Raw genomic sequence first — 19104 nt, 5'->3', positions numbered from 1 at the left:
GGGTCTAGGCCCGAAACGTCAGCTTTTGTGCTCCTGAGATGCTGCCGGGCCTGCTGCGTTCATCCAGCTCCACACTTTGTTATCTTGGAATTCTCCAGCATCTGCAGTTCCCATTATCACTGTAAACTAACGAACCAGCTTGGCGAGAGAACAAACAAACAGCATCCACAAGTCAAGCTACAAATCTACTCAAACCCTTTTTAAAAAATTCTTTCATGGGATGCATGAGTTTCCAACAGGTGAGAATTTGTTGTTCTCACTCATGCAAAGATGTGAAATAGGAGCGGGCAGGCCAGTCAGCCCTTTTTGAGCCTGTTTGGAAATTCCATAAGATTGTGTCTTATCTGATTGAAATTTTGCATTCTCACGGACCCCTGATAAACTTTTTTCAGCCCTGTGCTTAACAGGAATCTATCCACAAACAAAGACCGAGACCAGTGAAGAAACTCAGCAGGTCTGGCAGCTTCTGTGAATAGAAGTTGATTTGAGAGTCTTATATGACTCTTAGAACAGTCGGCCTGAACCTTAAAAATATTTAAGCACTCTGCCTCCACTGACTTTTCAGGATGCGGGCTCCAAAGACTCCCAACCCTCAAAACATTTTGTCCTGATTTGTCAGCAACAGCTCCTAGTGTAGGTTATCCCATAAGAAGTGTCTTCTCCACCTTGTTAAGAATCCTTAAGTTCAATCAGTTTCAATCATGTTGCCTCTCTCCCTTCGAAAATACAATGATACAGGCCAATCTTGTCCAATCTTTCATCTTAAGACAAAAGTGCCCCCTTAGTATTAGTCTAATAAGCCTTCCCTGAACTGTTTCCAGCATAATTATTCTCTCTCCAACTAGCTCTCTTTCTTTCTTCCATTCTTACTCATTTTTTTCCTTTTTTGTTTCTTCTAAAATAGTTAGAGATGGAGCCAAATGTAAAATCCAGTGTTTCCTATGTAGGTTCCACTTTTTGATCAGTGGGAAGATGTTCTGGAAGGAATGAAAGTAGAAGTATTGAACCTTGACTGTAATCTGCCAAACAAAGTCTACTGGATTGCAGAAGTCATGAAGTTAGCAGGTTGGTGACGTAAGTTTCATCTCTCAGCTCCTGATGGTAACATCATTCACTGTATATTGGATTCTGTAAGCCAGTGACATTTAGATACTTGCCTGCCCGCCTGTGTTGGGAGCGAATTGCTTCGCTGAGGATGTTACTTGCTCGTGGGCATGTTGGAGCCCTTTGGAACAAAGTTGACACATGATCAAAGCACATAGACTTTATAATATGTGGAGTCTTTTGCACGGCCAGTAGTTCATGGTTCTAGGTGGCCAGGAAATTGTCCTGTTTCTGACCACCTGCTGCCAACGTGTTGGAAAGATTTATGTTTGGTCGCAGGAAGAGGTGGTCATGGTAGTATCACTGGGATAGTAATGCAGGACCACTGACTAATGTTTTAAGGATGCCAGAATCTCCCAATAAAACATCTAAAATAGAAAGCTAGCCTAATGATGACTGTGAAACCCATTCAGTTGATCAAGTTCTTCTAGGGCAGGAAATTTGGTGTTTTCACCTGGTCTGGCCTACATGTGACTGCAAGCCCACAAGCATGTGTGGTTAGCTCTGATCTATCCTCTTCCCAGCTAGGATGCAATAGCGATTATAGGTAGTGTCACCTGTATCCCATGAATAAGTTTGTTTTTAAATTTAAAAAAAAACCCATGTCCTTTGGCCGTCAGGTCCTGAAGAGGGCCTCAAACCTAGACCTCCTGACTCAAAGGGAGGGTTGCTGCCCAATGTACCACAAGACCGCCATTCCCTGTTTAGTATGCAGTTTTATATCAAACTGACCATGTTAGTTATGTTTCTTGGCTTCACCATTAGGTTGAGTGCTTTTCTGGAGCACCAATAGTTCAGCTGGTTAGTCCTGAACCCTAGTAGTGACCTTCAGATGAGTGTTTTCTAGTCAGTTCGCTTGGAAATTGCTTCTGATGTTTAGCAGGACTGTCGAGTGGAGTTAAGGACATTGTAAATGAAAAGAAAATGAGAAGAGGGGTGTCACTGTCAGATGAAGAAATTAATTTGTAGTTTCAAAAAATAACATTTTATTTGGTGAATTTGGAGGTGAGGTGAAGTCCGTCCAAGTGTCATTCGAGAATGCCTCTTCACACAGTTGAAGATAGTTCTTTGTAGAAGCCAGCTTCATCCTCTTGCTGCAACATATCCAAGGCAGAAGGTTGTAATTGCCGTGTAATTTTTTTTACAAATGCAGTTTCCATTTAGTTGCAGTGCTGCAACACCAGGGGGAGCATTTCCTAAACGTGTAAAAATGCAGAATCAGTGTTGGACTTTTTTTAAAGTGAGAGGCGGTTTTAAGTGCATGTTTTCTGTCAGAGACTTCTGCATTTTTCTTTGTACGCTGGTATCTTACAACTGTCTCATTTAATACAAAATTGGTTGACTGGGGGGAAAAAAGTGCGACAACTCAAAGCAGCCATTTTAACAATTAGATTTCTGTAATGGTAAAATTCCCTTCTTTTTGCTCCCAGCAACTGGATTAGTTTTAGTAAGAGCTAATGTTAGAAATCAAAATGCAATGTTGCTATCTGTGGAGTTGCAGTAATGATTAAAAACAATAAGTGTTTTGAATAAAATATTTTTTAAAAAGTGAGGCTCAAGACCATGACCCCAAAATTGAACCCCATTATTTACCAGCTGAGCAAATCAGGTTATGCAGAAACCCTGTGCAAAGCCTTTCCAACTTGCTCACTTGTTCCAATAAATTAGAAGAAGGGTGTTTTGTGGTTAATGTTGCCCTATTAAACCGGGCTTATTGCAAAGAAAAAGTGATGTATGGGAGCAAAATGGCATGCACTCATAATATCAGAATCACAGAATTGTTATTGCACTGAAGGGTCCCCTTTAAATCGGCATAATTATGTAGTGCCAAACTCCTGCTTTTACCCCATTTCCTTGTACATTATTTTTATCTAAATAATTATCCAATGCTGTCTTGAATGCTTCCACCACACTTCCAGGAAGTGTATTCCATACTCTTACTACTCATTGAGTGAAAAATATCAGACTTGCTTCTTTTGCAGATCATTTTAAGTTTATGCCCTCTTGTTCTTGTTCCATTTGCAAGTGGGAATAGCTTCCCCCTGTCTACTTTATCCAGCCTACTTGTAATTTTGAAAACCTCTGTCACATCTTCAGATTTCCTCTCCAAGGAGAACAATTTTTGAAAAAAAAAATCCATTTGCAGGATTTAGGTGTTGTTGGCCAGCATTTATTGTCCATCTCTGATCACCCATAGGACAGGTAAGAGCCTGCCACATGACTGAGAGTCTGGGGTTACATGTAGCCTAGACCAGGTAAGGGCAGCTACATTGCACCCCCCAAAAGAAGGATTTTAGTGAGCCACTTAGTTGTTCATGACAATCTGAATGATCATTAATAACTCTTGAATCCAATTTTTAAAAAAACTTGGAATTTAAATTCCATAAATTGCCATGGTGGGATTTGAACTCTGGACCCCAGGTTATTACCTGGTACTCCACGGATAACACCACTAAGCTATCTTCAATCATGGCAGTGGGAGAATATGTACTTATCCATAAAGTTGGCAGTAGGAGTTACTTTGCTGTTACTATGTGGACACAGTATTTAATTCATATCTCTTATCATAAGCTGGCAGACTACATAATTTTAAGATGGAGACTGAATTAAGTCTGTGTGCCCTGGTCAAATTTATCACCTGCCTATTAACTGTTCTTCACCTGAATGTTTCTAATGCCCTACATATTGATGGGTGATTTATTTTTCTTTTTTTCATGAGATGTGGGCAAGGCTAGGATTTGTTTCTTATTTCGAATTGCCTTTGAACAGAGTTACATGGTAGGCTATCTCAGAAGAGCAGTTAAATCAACTCTGTATGTTGATCTGGCCATATGTAAACCAGATCAGGCTTCTGAATGGCATCTCTGAGCCAACAGTGATTGAATCAGCTTTGGATTCCAGATTTTTAAAATGAACTAAATTTAAATTCCATCAGCAACTGTAGTGGGATTTGAACATATGTTTCCCCAGGGCATTAGGCCAGGTCTCTGGATTACCTATCCAGTGACATCAACAGCATGCTACTGTCTCCCTAGGGCATTCTTAATGGATTTTTGAGTCTCATTATCTGATCACAGGCGTTTTGGTAACAAGTGTAGTTGTTTCTTTGAGGTTTTTAACTGTTTTTGCTTTTTCTGTGTGTTTTTTAAATAGGTTATAAGGCACTGCTGAGGTATGAAGGATTTGAAAACAACCCAAAACAGGATTTTTGGTTTAATCTGGGAACTGCAGACGTCCATCCAATTGGTTGGTGTGCCACATTTGGCAAGCCTCTTGTGCCTCCTCAGAGTAAGTTTTTGAAGCAGTAATTGCAGTTTTATCTTTGCAGAATATTATAGCTGAACAACACCTTGCATTTCGAGAACATGGTTACATGTCCCATGGTGTTGTCTAGTACTGAGCCAGATGAGATGATATGAGGTAGGGGCCTAAAACTAACCCAAAGTAGTCTATTTTGAAGAGCATCTTTTTATTGGAGTCAATAGCAATGGAATGGTAAAATGTTTAGAGAGGGAATTCAGGTAATTTTCTCAGCAGCTGAAGGTATGATTGCAAGTGGTGGAATGATTAAATTTGGGAACATTTAGAGTTCAGCCGTCTCTAGAGTTGAAAAAATTGGATAAAATTATAGAGACACAAAGGACTGAAACTCCAAAAGTATGTGAAAACCAGGCTAAGAGTTGTAAAATTGAGGTGTTACTTACCCAATGAAGGTCACGGGCTCAGGTATAAAGTTGTTAAAACATGACGAACAGAGTTTTAAGTGACCGTAAGTTCATGGAGAGTAACTTTTTTTCCTGGGCTTTACCAAACGATCAGCCTCAGGAGGTCATGGCCATCGGTGACCTGTCTCCCAGTTCACAACAGCTTTTTTTGACATTATTCCCTTAGCCAAGGAATCCATTAGATGGTGGAGTATTTGACTATAGCTAGAGTTGCGCACTTGTCAATGGGCCTTCACCTCTGCAAAACTTTTTTACCTGAGTCTGAGAGACTCCACATTCCATATGTTGTTGCCTTAAGGAGGTACAACTGAGGACTAGTGGTGAGACTTGCACAAGCAGCTCTGTTTCCTTGAACTGTTGCAGGCCAGAATGTGAAAATAAATAAGCTAATGCATGGAAGTGAAAAGAACACTCAATGAATCTGGTAATAGGAAAGTGGAGTTGAGGTTCAAGATCAGCAATGATCTTATTAATTGGCAAGAAAGGTTTGAGAGCCCATGGAGCTTAATTGCTCCCATTTCTTCCATTTTTAAACAGCTCTGTTGCAATCTGCAAATTTGACTAATTTAACCTTTTGACCCTCTGCTCTAATTTAAATGGAGAATTTCCTTGAGTGGCTGTGAAAAAGTCCCAACACTCAATTGTGAAGACTATATTCTAAAGTTGAAAAATCAGTAGTTTATAAAACCACTTCATATTTGATGTTTCGATATTTTGTTTCTTCTGAAGGAAAAATGGATCTGTTACAAGTTATGTGGACATCTGGATTATGTGTAAAAGAAACAGTGAAAAACCTTTTGTGGCATTGAAGCTGTTTTAAAACAAGACTTATTAAGAATCATGTGACTACACATAATTGCATGGACACTTTCAGATGTCATCTGCCTTAGCATCTATAAAACTATGTTGAGATAATGTACGGCTTGGAGAGTTCTCTCTGTTTGGAATTAGTTGGGGAAATCTGGCTAAAAACAAGCTGCTTAGCTTATGTCTGTAGTTCCTTAATCACCTTTTGTGGTCAATTAAGTGTGAAACCGGCTAATTGTTACGACCACATTGAATAGTTCAGTCTTCATTTTCTGAGCAAGCTGTGTCAAGTGAATTGCGATGACCACGTGCAAGACAACCATCAAGAATAACCACATTTGATCCCAGAAAGTATTTTTCTTCTTAAAGTGAATCCCTGCAGATGCAAATATTTGCTTCATTCAGTTGAAGTGTTTGCATGTTTTAGTCTGTCAGGTTATTTAAAGGGGTAAACATCTATATTTTCGTACTGCAGATTGCGTTAACGTAATTCTGCATCTTTGCTGATTGGGTTTTATTTTTGTAATAAATCAATTTTGTGTTTAGTAAACAAATCAAGTTGATGAATCTTTGTTCTCTGCCTAATGTAAAGAAAGCATACAATTGGCTATGCTGGGACTTTGAAATATTTTGTTTTATATTGTGACCCACTGAGTAGTGGGACTCGAGTGTTTTAGTTCCAGGTTGGTTGTAACATAAAGCACTTGGTTGTTTTCCTTGCAACTAGTGCTTCATTATTAAATCTGCCACAGCAAGATCAAAAGCGTATTGTTCTATCTGCAACTCTGTATTGCAAACAGACTCATATTGCATGTAGTCAGATTGCCCTCAACTCTCAAACACACTGTATTGAATTATGAAATGGTCTTGTATTACTTTGTGATCCTCTTTGCAGCTGTTCGAAACAAGACCACTGACTGGAGGGCCTATCTGTTAAAGAGACTAATTGGGTCTAAGACTCTGCCAGTTGATTTTCATTATAAGGTATGGCAAACATGTGACAGCCTAACCTGTTGTGCTTTTTTGCACCTTAATTAAACTCATCAGATGAAATCCAAACGTAAAAGCCTGAGATCTGCATCCATTGCTCATTGGTACACTGTACAGCATAGACATACTTCAATCAGGAATGTCTCAGCTCTGACTAAATCCATCTGTGCTGGATTTATAGACAATAGGTGCTGGAGTAGGCCATTTGGCCCTTCGAGCCAGCACCACCATTCATTATGATCATGGCTGCTCATCCACAATCGGTATCCTGTTCCTGCCTTATCCCCATAACCCTTCATTCCACTAGCTTTAAGAGCTCTGTCTATCTCTTTCTTGAAAGTATCCAGAGACTTGGCCTCCACTGCCTTCTGGGGCAGAGCATTCCATATATCCACCACTCTGAGTGAAGAAGTTTCTCTTCAACTCTGTTCTAAATGGCCTACCCCTTATTTTTAAACTGTGTCCTCTGGTTCTGGACTCGTCCATCAGTGGAAACATGCTTCCTGCCTCCAGATTGTCCAATCCCTTAATAATCTTATACGTCTCAATCAGATCCCCCCTCATCTTTCTAAACTTAGGTGTGTACAAGCCCAGTCGCTCCAATCTTTCAACGTATGATAGTCCCGCCATTCGGGAATTGACCTCGTGAACCTACGCAGCACTCCCTCAATAGCCAGAATGTCCTTCCTCAAATTTGGAGACCAAAATTGCACACAATACTCCAGGTGTGGTCTCACTAGGGCCCTGTACAGCTGCAGAAGGACCTCTTTGGTCCTATCCTCAATTCCTCTCATTATGAAGGCCAGCATGCCATTAGCCTTCTTCACTGCCTGCTGTATTTGTTGAATCTTGACCATCCCAGCGAGTACTTTTATGGTCTTCTAAAATATGGAGGTTGTTCCTATTCATAAAAAGGCTGATTTAGAAGAATAGTGAGTTATGCAATGTATTTTTGCTATTTCCTTGCTTTCTGAACTGCTTCCCAGTGTGATGTGTTTTTGAGCTCAGAGTGAAAATAAAAGGAGTACGAGAATTGTTGAGCAAGGTTGGTCTTCTGATATTCAGTAGTGTAGTGGTGGGAGGTTTGTTGGCCTCAGTCACCAAAATAAAACAGGATTATAACTTTTTTTTGTTTCTTTAATTCTTAAAGTTCACATTAAACTTCTTATTCCAATCCTAACCTTGCTTCATGATCTCCCTCAGCTGCTTACTGATCTTCCTATCCAGATTCCTGTTGATTAGTGTGACTCTCATGCATGGTGCCAGTGAAAAGTTCACTCCCTCCAATGTTCCCTGTAACTTCTGTGCTCTCTTAGACTTCTGAATAGATTAAGTGGTACATTTAAACTAGAGTGGGAGTCAGATAGTGGAGAGTGATGGAATGTGTGAGAGGTTTCTTAGCTGCTACACAGCCACACATGCGAGCAGCTTACATTGCACCCTTTGCCTCCCAGCGAGCTGAGCCTGAGGAAAAAGTCCCACACAGTCACAGCAGATTCTGAGATTGAGGTGAAAATTGTTCACACCCTAGTCAATGGTAATGCCTCATGAATCTTGCTAAGGGATTTAGACATGATAATGCTTTTGAATGTCGTGAGATGGTTTCTGGTTGGAGGTAGCCGTGGCCTGGCACGTATATGGCACTTGTGTTTTTGGCCACTTATCAGCCCAAACCTTCACTGTGGCCCAGGTCTTGCTGCATATGGGCATGCACTACTTCAGTATCTGAGAATTTGCTTATGCTATTGAATGTAGCCTGTACATCGTCAAGCATCCCCCAGTTCTGACCTTTAATGAAGGACAGAAAGTCATCGATATTGCAGCCGAAGATCTCAGTGCTTAAGGCAATGGCCTGAAGAACTCTTGCAGCAATTTGCTGGGTCTAAGATGTTTATACAGGATTTTGGTGCGGCCTCTTCTGGAGTATTATGTGCAGTTTTGGTCATCCTGCGACAGGAAGGGTATTATTGAATTGGAGAGGGTTCAGAAAAGATTTACCAGTATGTCACCAGGAATAAAAGGTTTGAGTTAGAAAAATAGGCTGGATAGTCTGGGATTTCTTTTCTTACACTGGAGTGTAGGAGGTTGAAGCATGACCTTAGAGATTTATAAACTCATGAGGGGCATAAATAAGGGCAATAGCAAAGATCTTTTCCTAAGGCAGGGGAAATCGAAACTAGGGCACATATATTTTTAAAGTGAGAAGATAAAATTTCAAAAAGGACCTGAGGGGGCAACCTTTTTTTTTATAGAGTGAACTGCCAGAGAAAGTGGTGGATGCAGATACAATTGCAATGTATAAGCACACAAATAAGAAAGGATTATAGGCCAAACTCAGGTAAGTGGGATGAGTTTAGTTTGGGAACATGGGCAGCATGGACGATTTGGACTGAAGGTCTGTTTCTGTGCTGTATGACTCTGACCTGCAACAACCATAACCACTTGGGATATAGTAGGGAAGGAGCTTAAGTTGGGAAATTGGGAATTGGGGCCATGCCTTTCTGTTTAATGACCACTTCTAGAATATAACATGAAACATGGCTTGGCTATGACATCCCTGAGAGTTGAATGGTCTGCCAAAGTTGTGTTTAAACTCCTAGGAAAACTTAGTGTACTTTTAGACTTTGCCAGAAGTATTTTTTCTCAAATGACTAGGGTAAGCAATAGATAAAGGATTTTTTTTCTCTGTCCTTATTGAGTTGATGCTTTTATCTGAGAAGAAAATGCTTCTTTTTGAATGTCTTGCCCAGATGGTGGAGAGTATGAAATATCCTTTTCGACCAGGAATGCGTGTAGAAGTCGTTGATAAGGCACAGATCTCACGTACACGGACAGCGGTTGTGGATACTGTGATTGGGGGGCGCCTGAGACTGCTGTATGAAGATTGTGAAGATGATGATTTCTGGTGCCACATGTGGAGTCCCCTCATCCATTCAGTGGGATGGTCCAAAAGAGTGGGTCACAAAGTGAAACAGCCAGGTGAGCTAATGGAGCTGATCATTTTAAAACTGAAATTGACAGGTTTTTGTTGAACAGGGCTATTAGGGATATGAAACCGAAGTGGATAAATAAGAGTTAAGGTGAAAATTAGCCAGGATCTAATTGAATGTTAGGATACACTACAATGGCTGAATGATCTCGTAAGTATTTACTTGGTGAATACAAGCATAGATAATGCTGTGTGGTGGCAGTTACAAATGACATGTTAAATTCTAATACTGAAAAGAGGTTTAAGGTGTGAATCCACCAATTTGCTAAATTGCCACTTTATTGTCTGTCTGTATATGCATTTTAGGGATATGGACATTGCTGTTGTTGCTTATCCATTCTGTTTCAGCTCATTTTATTTATTATTTAGTGGGATATGGGCATCAGTATCAAGGGCAACATTTGGTGCCTATCTTTAATTGTCCATGAACCAAGGCTGGGTCACTTCAGAAGGCAGTCAAGAGTTAACCACGTTGCTGTGGTCTAGAGGCACATGTAAGCCAGAATGGGTCATGATGACATTGTTTCCCTAAAGGGCATTAGTGTTTCTAATGGTATTTTCTAACAATCTGTAGTTGTGTTTAGGTTATCGTTACAAAGATCAGCATTTTAGTTCCAGATCTTCATTAATTCAATTTAAAATCCACTAACTGCTATAGTGAGATTTGCACCCATGCCCCAAAGTATGAATTTAGGCCTCTGAATTACATGGTCAGTCATACACACTGCCACCACTTTCCCTCCAAATGCACAGAAATGATGAACTGTTCAATAATTGTGCATGTTTTGTTTGCTTTTTAGATACAGGGTATTCAAACTCTGCCTCTCTCAACCCAATCAGCTTTCTCCCGCTCACTGCTCTTCTTGCCTCTTCCCAGTCCCAAATCTCCCTTTCACTGTCCCATTTCTGAGACCTCATTTTGAGCAATGTCTCAAGAGGGGATTGATGAACAGGAGGAAGTGAGCAAGGACATGGGGGAGGAGGCTGAGAGAGGAAACTGGAGACTGGAAAGAATGGGAGGGATGACCAGGAGGTGAAGTGATGCCGCACTGAGATTTGTGTAGTAAGAGCAGTAATAACTGTAAGTCAGTTAGCTGATCTTTGGGTCAGTAGTAATCAAGGTAGCCGATAGCTATTTTTAATGCAGAAATTGCGAGAATGCAATCCACTTCTATCATTTTTCTGATTTTTGTTTTGCACTTTTTAAGGAGCATGAGTGTTGAAGAAGGGATATGAATAATTGAATTGTTGTTTCAAAGTACCAGCAGATCATTGAATTTGTATACAGTACGAGACTTACAATTCTAACTAAAGTGAATGCTGATATGGAACTTAGAAGACAGATTATAGGTAGAGTGTTTGACTTCCTATCTACATGGGCTAGATGCAGTCTTCAGGCATTGCAGCATAGGAAGACACTTGAAAGACGCCTGTTGGTGAGAGGCTACAAGTAGACAGTTTAGTAAATGCTGACTTAAATTGAAAGACGCTGTAGAAAGCTACAGAGCGCCTTGGGAGTCCTCAGGTATAAATAACAAAACTAGTGTTAAAAAAAATTAAACAGGTAATGGGGAAAAAAAAAATTAGCCTTTATTTCCAATTTAATGGAGTTTAACAATAGGGAAGTCTTATTAAAACTATACTTGACAATAGTTAGTCCATAGTTGGAATATTGTGATGATTTTTGGTGGGTTATCTAAGGAAACATGTAATGGCATTGGAGGCAGTGCAGAGAATGTTTGCAAGGCTGATCCTGTCTTATAAGGAGGGTTTGTGTAGGTTGGGTCTATACTCATTGGAGTTTAGAAGAATGAGACAACTTTACTGAACCATAACACATTCCTAAGGGACTTGACAGGGTTGATATGAAAAGGTTGTTTCCTCTTGTGAGAGAGTCTAGGATGAGAAGTAATTTCAGAATAAGAAGTTGCACATTTAGAACAGATGTAGGAGAATTTCCTCTGAATTTGTGGCATTCTTCCTCACAAAAGCTGGATCCTTTAACCATATTTAAGGTTGAGACAAACAGGTTTTTAACCATCAAGGGAATCTAGGGTTATGGGGGAAAAAAACAGGAAAATTGCTGATCTGATAACCATCAACTCAATGAGCTTGTTAATGATGGAGCAGACTCAATGGGCTGAGTGGCCCTCTTCTGCTCCTGTGGCTAATGGACTGACTTATAAAGGAAAAGATCAGACTGAATCACGGACTGAGCTTGCCTGATTTATTATTAATATTGCAATGAACTGTAGTAAACCAATATAACTTCACTCATCATTTGTCTGTGTTTTGAGTAAAATAAACCTACTTATTGTTCTGTATTTCCCTACGGAATAGCCCTGTGGGGCTTCCTTCAGCATGTGGACTGCAGCAGTTTGGGAAGGTGGCTCACTGTTATCATCTTCGGGCAACCGGGGAAGACCAATAAATGTTAGTGGTCTTATTTTCCAAGAATAAATAAAAAGAAAACTGGAGTTCTGTTCAAACAGAAGCATGCTGTCACAGCTTTTCATCATGCATAGTCTGATTCTTAGCACTTTCAGGAATATTCAGTGAGTGCTATCCTGTCACAGGCCTCTACTTTATGGTTTTCATGCATGGACTGGTTAACTGTAGTCAACTGTATTGTGAATAGCAAAAGGACATGCTGTTTGAACTTCTCAATGAATATTTTAATTACAGATACCTGCTGAAGACACTCAGCATGTCTGGCAGCATCTGTGAATGGAGAAACAGAGTTAATGTTTAGTGTCCAATATAACTCTTCATCAGAACTTTTACTTAGTATTTTATTTACTTTGCCTTCCAATTGATAGACAAAAGCCCCAGGATTCTCATTGCTGTAACTTACTGGACTAAACTACTATATAGCTCCATATTAAGCAGTAAAAGTAAACTGCTGATCATAAGGTTTGGAGTCTGTACTGATCAAACACCGTGTGTCTTTAAAGGTTCAAAATATCTGGTATTGTCTCAATGTTTTGTGGGTATTTGCAGCTGCATGGGATACTGATTACTACAAATGGCATGAAAGCAAGTTAAATCGTTGGACTGAAAGATAGTCACTTCTTCCCTTACATTGGGAAAAAAAAACTAAAAGAAGTTTAGCTTAACTATTTGTGTTGTGAACTTGTCACAGTGAGTCAGAGAACATTGGATGATATGTATTACACAGGAATTGAAAACTTGCAACTTTCTGGTTTGTGTGAATTTAATCCATCTTTTTTCCCCAAGGAGGAGTCACCAGACCAGGCGTAAGTTCATACCCAACGTTCAGGAAAATCTTCTGCTATGCTTTGCCTCATCTCTTTAAGAAGGTAAGGACCAATATTTTTTGCATTTAGTTTCTTTATTCTGGGTAAATGGGTATGGAGGACTCAACTAGCACAGCAGAAATGTTGGAGAGCTTTGGGAAATGAGGGAGGAATTGACGGAAATCAGTATTAGTAGTAGTAATATATGGTGTTAGGGAAATTTCATTGAGGGAAGATAAATCTCCAACACATGAAAATCTACATGCCAGAGTAGTTAATCAAGAGGCCCTAGAAATAGTGGGCACACTGGTGGCATCCAAGATTCTGTAGACTCTAGAACAGTTCCTACAGTAACCACTATTTTAAAAAGGAGGCAGAGGGGAAACCTGGAATTATGGACCAGTCAGTGTGATGTTATGAGGGAAAATGCTACAATCTATTATAAAAGCTTTAATAGTTAACATTTGTAAAACCGTGGCAGGGTTGGATAATGAGCATGGATTTATGAAAGGCAAATTATGCTTGACAAATCGGCCTAAATTCAATGAAGATGTAACTAGTGAAGTTGATGAGAGGGACCTAATGGCTGTGGTTTATTTGGCCTTTCAGAAGGCTTTTCAAAAAGTCATACATAAGATATTAGCATTTAAAACTAAAACATTTGGGATTTGAAATGGTTAGTAGACAGGGAACAGGCAGTAAGAACAAACAGGTCTTTTTCTAAGTGGTAAGCAATGACTTGTGGAATACAGTAAGGATCAGTGCTAAGACCCTGGTTATTTATAAAATATTGACTTGGATGAAGGAAATAAATATAATGTTCCTAAATTTGTAGATGGCATAAAGCTGCGTGGGTGGGTGAGCTGTGAGGAGGATGCTTCAGTGTGATTTGAACAGGCTGAGTGAGTGAGCAAACGCATGTCAGATACAGTATCGTGGATAAATGAGATTATCCACTATGGTAACAATAAGAGGAGGTTGGATTGTTATCTAAATGGTTGTAAATTGAGAGGGGAATGTGCAATGAGTCCTGGGTGTCCTCGTGCACCAGCCACTAAAGGCAAGTATGCAGGTGGAGCAGGCAGTCAAGGCGATAAGTGGCACATTGACCTTCATGGCGAGAGGATTGGAGTACAGGTGCAGGGATACCTTGCTATGATTATACATAGGGCTTTGGTGAGACCACACCTGGAATACGGTGTGGAGTTTAGGCCTCCTTACCTGTAGGAGGATGTCCTTGTTCTAGAAGGAATGCAGTGAAGGTTTACCACACTGATTCCTAGGATGCTGGAGCATTGACAGATATCTTTTTGTATCCTCTTTGACCACAGATGAGGTCGTAGAGGACTGGACGATAGCCAATCTTGTCCCATTGTTTAAGAAGGGTAGTAAGAGTAATCCTGGAAATTACAGACCTGAGAGTCTTGCGTCGGTGATTGAGAAATTATTGGAAAAGGTTCTTGGACAAGATCTATAGGCATTTAGAAGCAAATGGACTTATTAGCGATAGACAGCATGTTTTTGTGCAGGGTGTTTGTGCCTCACCAACTTAATTGAGTTTTTTTTTCGGTGATGTTGATTAGGGGAAAAATGTGGATGTTGCCTACATGGACTTCAATAAAGCCTTTTGACAAGGTCTCTCATGACAGACTGGTACAAAAGGTGAAGCCAAATGGAATTGGGTTGAGGTGGCAGGATAAATACAGAAGTGGCTTAGTCATGGGGGGGGAGGCGGACGGTCCTGTGACAAGTGGTGCTCCATAGAGAATGGAGGGCTGTGAATAGAGGTGTTCCACTGGGATCAATGCCTGGACCTCTGTTCATGATCTACATAAATGGTTTGGAGGAAAACGCAGCTGGTCTAATTACTAAGTTTGTGTACAATATAAAGATAAGTGGAATTATCAATAACAAGGATTGTTAGAGGATACCCCAGGAGAGAGGTCATTTGGAGGCATGGGTAGAAAAATGATAGACAGAGTTTAATCTGGATGAATGTGATCTATTGTGGAAGGTCGAGTACGGATGGAAATTATACAGTGGTAGAACCCTCCAGAGTATTGATATGCAGAGGGATCTGGCTGTGCAGGTCCTCATATCACCGAAGATGACAGCGCAGGTAGATAAGGTAGTAAAAAGGCCTATCGCATTCTTGCCTTCATTGAAAGGGGCAAGGATAAGCAAACTATGCTACAGCTTTATAGAACTTTAGTTAGGCCACACTTAGAATATTGCGTACAATTCTGGTCATCACACTACCAGAAAGATGTGGACGGTTTGGAGAGGGTACAGAAAAGGCTTACCAGGATGTTACCTAGTATGGGGGATTTTAGCTATGAAGGAACGTTGGCTAGACTAGTTTGTTTTAACTGAAAAGCAGGAGGTTGGGGGGGTGACCTAATAGATGTATAAAAGATTGTGAATGGCATGGATGGAGTAGAAACTGAGGCTGAGACTGAACTGCGGGAAGAGGTGGTGGAAGCAGACACAATAGCTGCATTCAGGTAGCATTTGGACAAATGCATGAATAGGAAGAGGATAGAGGGATATGGATTCTGTCAGTGAAGACAGTTTTATTATGGAAGGGCAAAATGCGTCAGTGCAGTCTTGTAAGGTCTGAGGGCCTGTTCCTGTGCTGTATTGTTCTTGGTACGACAGGACTAAGGAAAGTTTTTTTTTGGTCAGCAGTGTAAATTGGTTTTCAGAAGAATGAGAGGGATCTCGGAGAAACACAAAATTCGAACAGCACTATACAGGGTAGATGTAGAAAGGATGCTCCTGATTGATTTTTTTTTTTGTGGGAAGTGGTGAGGTCCTAGTCAGAGGATTCAGTCTCGGGAAATGGGGTAAACCATTTAGGACTGAGATGAGAAATTTCCTCATTCAGTGGCAAGCCTGTGCAATTTGCTACAGCAGAAAGTGGCTAAGGCCAAGACATTGTGTGGTTTCACAAAAGGGTTGCATTTAGCATTTGAGGCTAAGTGAATCAAAGGATGGATGGGAGGAGTGGGGACAGACCAAGTTGAATGATCAACAATGCTCATCTTGAATGGAAGAGCAGGCTCAATGTTTCTGTGTTGCTAAGACCAGGTTTCAGTGAACATATCTTGTTGTCCAAGTAGATGTTTGATACACCTAACTGAATACTCTTTGCAGGAATATTATGAAATAATGGTGAAGTTGGCCCCAAAGAAAGTATTAAGGGAAATGGCTGAATCCTTAATCAAAAAGGTCAGTTTTAAAGGAGGAAAACGTGCTAGAGAGGCCAAGAGATGTAGGGAGGAACTGCCAGAACTTAAGCCCTAGAAAACTGCTTCCCAATTAGCCCTCATCCAATCTAAATTAGGGATGTTCAAGAGGCCAGAATTAGAGTAGTACAAATATCCCTTGGGGGTTTTGGGACTAGAGGAGATTAAAGATCTAAGAAAAGGTGAGGTCATGAATAGATTTGAAAATGAAGATGACAATTTGAAAATCCTGCCGTTACTTAACTGGGAGCCAGTGTAAGTCATGAACACAAGGTGAGTGTAAACAAAATGATCTAAATGACTACTACACACCCACTTTTATCTCCTCTTTTTGAAATTTGTTCATTTGATTTTTGGTATCACTGGCTGGGGCTAGCATTTATTTAATGATCCTTAGTTGATCATGAGAAATTGGTGATAGCTGCTTGCTTGAACCAGTGCAGTCCATCTGATGTAGGTAATTCTGGAATGCTGTTAGGGACGAAGTTCCAGGATTTCGATCCTATCTCCATATCCCTTCGTGTCCAGAAGTGTCTCGGGCTTGTCTGGAAATGTTCTGCGACTGAACACCTGTAGCACTTTGGACTAGAGAATTCCAAATCCTTCGTGCAATTTGGGACTTTATGCAACATCTTCATGAAAAAGTGGTACCTCAGTACCTGAAATTAATGAGTATCTTGCAGTGATACTGTAAATTTGCCCTCTCTTTTGGGGTGGGAGGCACACATTGGCAGTCTTGAAACAAACTTTGCCTTGGATTGGAAGTATCTGCATTTGTGTCCATAGTTTCTCCAATCTCCAGCAGATCATTTAAACAGAGCTCTTTAACTTAGCAGTAATAATACCATAGAGAAAATAACAACTGTGTTCTTGCACTTGCTACTATCTGGCTGTAACTCACTTACTATGACAGGCCTTATCAGGGTGAACTTTGAAACAAATTATTTTCAAATTTGGGGCCTTTTGTCGAGGGTTTAGCACTTCCCCACAATTAATTTAAACCTAGATATTTGTAGCAGTGTTGTAAGGCACTTGAGTCCTGAACCATAGCAATTTGGTTGACTCTTACTCTGGAGGGCATTTAGGAATAGAAATATTTTGCATGCTATCTTTAGTGTTTTGTTATTCCACTTTTTCAGGATTTATTTGTGAACTCTGTAATTATTTAATCAACCCTTATTTTAATGTAGATACTTGAAATAGTAAATTGTAAATTTTTTTATATTCTTTCACAGGATGTGGGTATCACTGGCGAGGCCAGCATTTGTTGCATACCAAATTGCTCTTATGATCTACGTTGTTGCATAGACCAGACCAGGTTAAGGACAACAGATTTCCTTCCCTAAAAGACACTTGCAAACTAATTGCTGAGACCTAACCAGATTTAACTAATTGATTTAGATTGCATACTGGTGAGATTTGAACCAATTTGCCCACAGTATTAAGCTGGCCTCTGGATTAAAGCCCCTGTGACGTTACTATTAAAGCAGTGTCACACCCAGTGAATGTGTCTGAGTATTAGACAAATGTAACTATATGGGGCTGTTGACTCTACAATGCTGCTGATCTGAATTAGAGGCCAGTTATGATGTTTTTGAGTCCCTGTTGAATGCATTCCCAAAACCAGCAAGCAATCAGCCGAGGTAATTCAAAACTGAAGCTTTATAGATTGCTTTCACTGAGCCGTGGCTGTTAGTTGAGAGCATTGGAGGTATTTTAAGAGTTGAAAAATTCTGTTAAAGTCATGAAAACTCGTGGCAGATCAGTCAGCATCTGTATATAAATTCAGATTAATTAACATTTTAACATGGGAGTATTATCTGCAATTTGAAACTTTTTAAAACAAATTTTCTTCTCTCCTCTGAAATTGACAAATTGTGATGTTGCAAAATATTAGTACAACATATAATGAGAGGCAAATGAGATTTTGGCATTTAATGCTAAAAGAACGGAGCGTAAAAGTACAGAGGTTTTGCTGCAACTGTACAAGGCATCAATGAGACTGCACCTGGAGTATTGCATGCAATTTTGGTCCCCTTACCCGAGTACAGATGTAGTTGCAGAGGAGGAAGGTAGTTGAGAGGAGATTGATTGATTGATTTAGATTGATTGATTGCAGAGATGAGGGATTTGTCTCATGAAGAGAGGTTGAGCAGTTTAGGCCAGTACTCTGTGGAGTTTAGAAGAATGAGAGGTGATCCAATTGAGGTATTTTAAGATACTAAAGGGATTGACAGAGTAGATGTAGAGAGGACATTTCCCTTCCTATAGAATGAGAGGTCAAAGTTTAAGAATAAGTGGTAGCAGATTTAAAACAGATAAGAAATTAATCAAAGATGGGTGGTGTTATGGAGAAAGTGGAGTTGAGGTTGAGTTGAGATCAGCCATGATCATCTTGAATTGCAGAGCAGGCTTGAAGGGCTGAATTACCTACTCCATCTCACAGTTATGTTTTCAACATTTTATTCTCACGCAGTGCAAGAACTTGTATTTTTCAAATTTGATGTAGCTTTAAAACCCTTCTGATTCTAGGTACGAGCTGTTTATGCTAATGATGAATGGTTTGAAGAGGGGATGAAACTGGAGGCAATTGATCCACTGAATTTATCCACTATTTGTGTTGCCAGTGTCCGAAAGGTAAGAATTGTTTTAGATTTTTAGGACTACTGTAATGAACGTACTGTACTTGTGTCTGTGTACATAAAATGCCCTGTTTTAGATTGACACTGGTTTAGATAAGTTGGATTTCAGATGAAGTATCCCATCACTGGATGGAAAATTATCACTCAATCAATGCTCTGAACTCTTCCCAAAGTTTTTTTATCCTAAATGTTTTCCCAAGTTGGTGCCTAGGCTGTGGGTGACTCCCGCAGTAACTATTTGGACAGGTAGGAGAGTAGTTGAGTTGTGGAGTGGGGTGAAAGGAAGCGAACATACTATATCTCATAGAAGCATTGAATCCCTACAGGAGGAAGCAAGGCATT

General features: G+C 40.1%; 1 protein-coding gene across 3 annotated transcripts in view; it reads left to right on the top strand.

Moving 5' to 3' along the window:
• LOC125447227 (lethal(3)malignant brain tumor-like protein 2) overlaps positions 1-19104 on the top strand; it is a 158294-nt gene that overhangs the window by 21805 nt on the left and 117385 nt on the right. For 2 of the 3 annotated variants that reach the window (XM_048521472.2, XM_048521470.2), the window contains exons 6-11: positions 948-1065; positions 4258-4392; positions 6532-6620; positions 9377-9605; positions 12853-12935; positions 18653-18757. In XM_048521472.2, the coding sequence (XP_048377429.1) occupies positions 948-1065; positions 4258-4392; positions 6532-6620; positions 9377-9605; positions 12853-12935; positions 18653-18757 (759 nt within the window). The remainder of the gene's footprint in view (positions 1-947; positions 1066-4257; positions 4393-6531; positions 6621-9376; positions 9606-12852; positions 12936-18652; positions 18758-19104) is intronic. The other variant, XM_048521471.2, reaches the window with a different exon arrangement.

The sequence above is a fragment of the Stegostoma tigrinum genome, chromosome 38 (assembly GCF_030684315.1).
Source record: "Stegostoma tigrinum isolate sSteTig4 chromosome 38, sSteTig4.hap1, whole genome shotgun sequence".
Classification (NCBI taxonomy): Eukaryota; Metazoa; Chordata; class Chondrichthyes; order Orectolobiformes; family Stegostomatidae; genus Stegostoma; species Stegostoma tigrinum.
The sequence above is the reverse complement of the archived record's forward strand: the minus strand, read 5'-3'. Positions and strand labels throughout refer to the sequence as shown.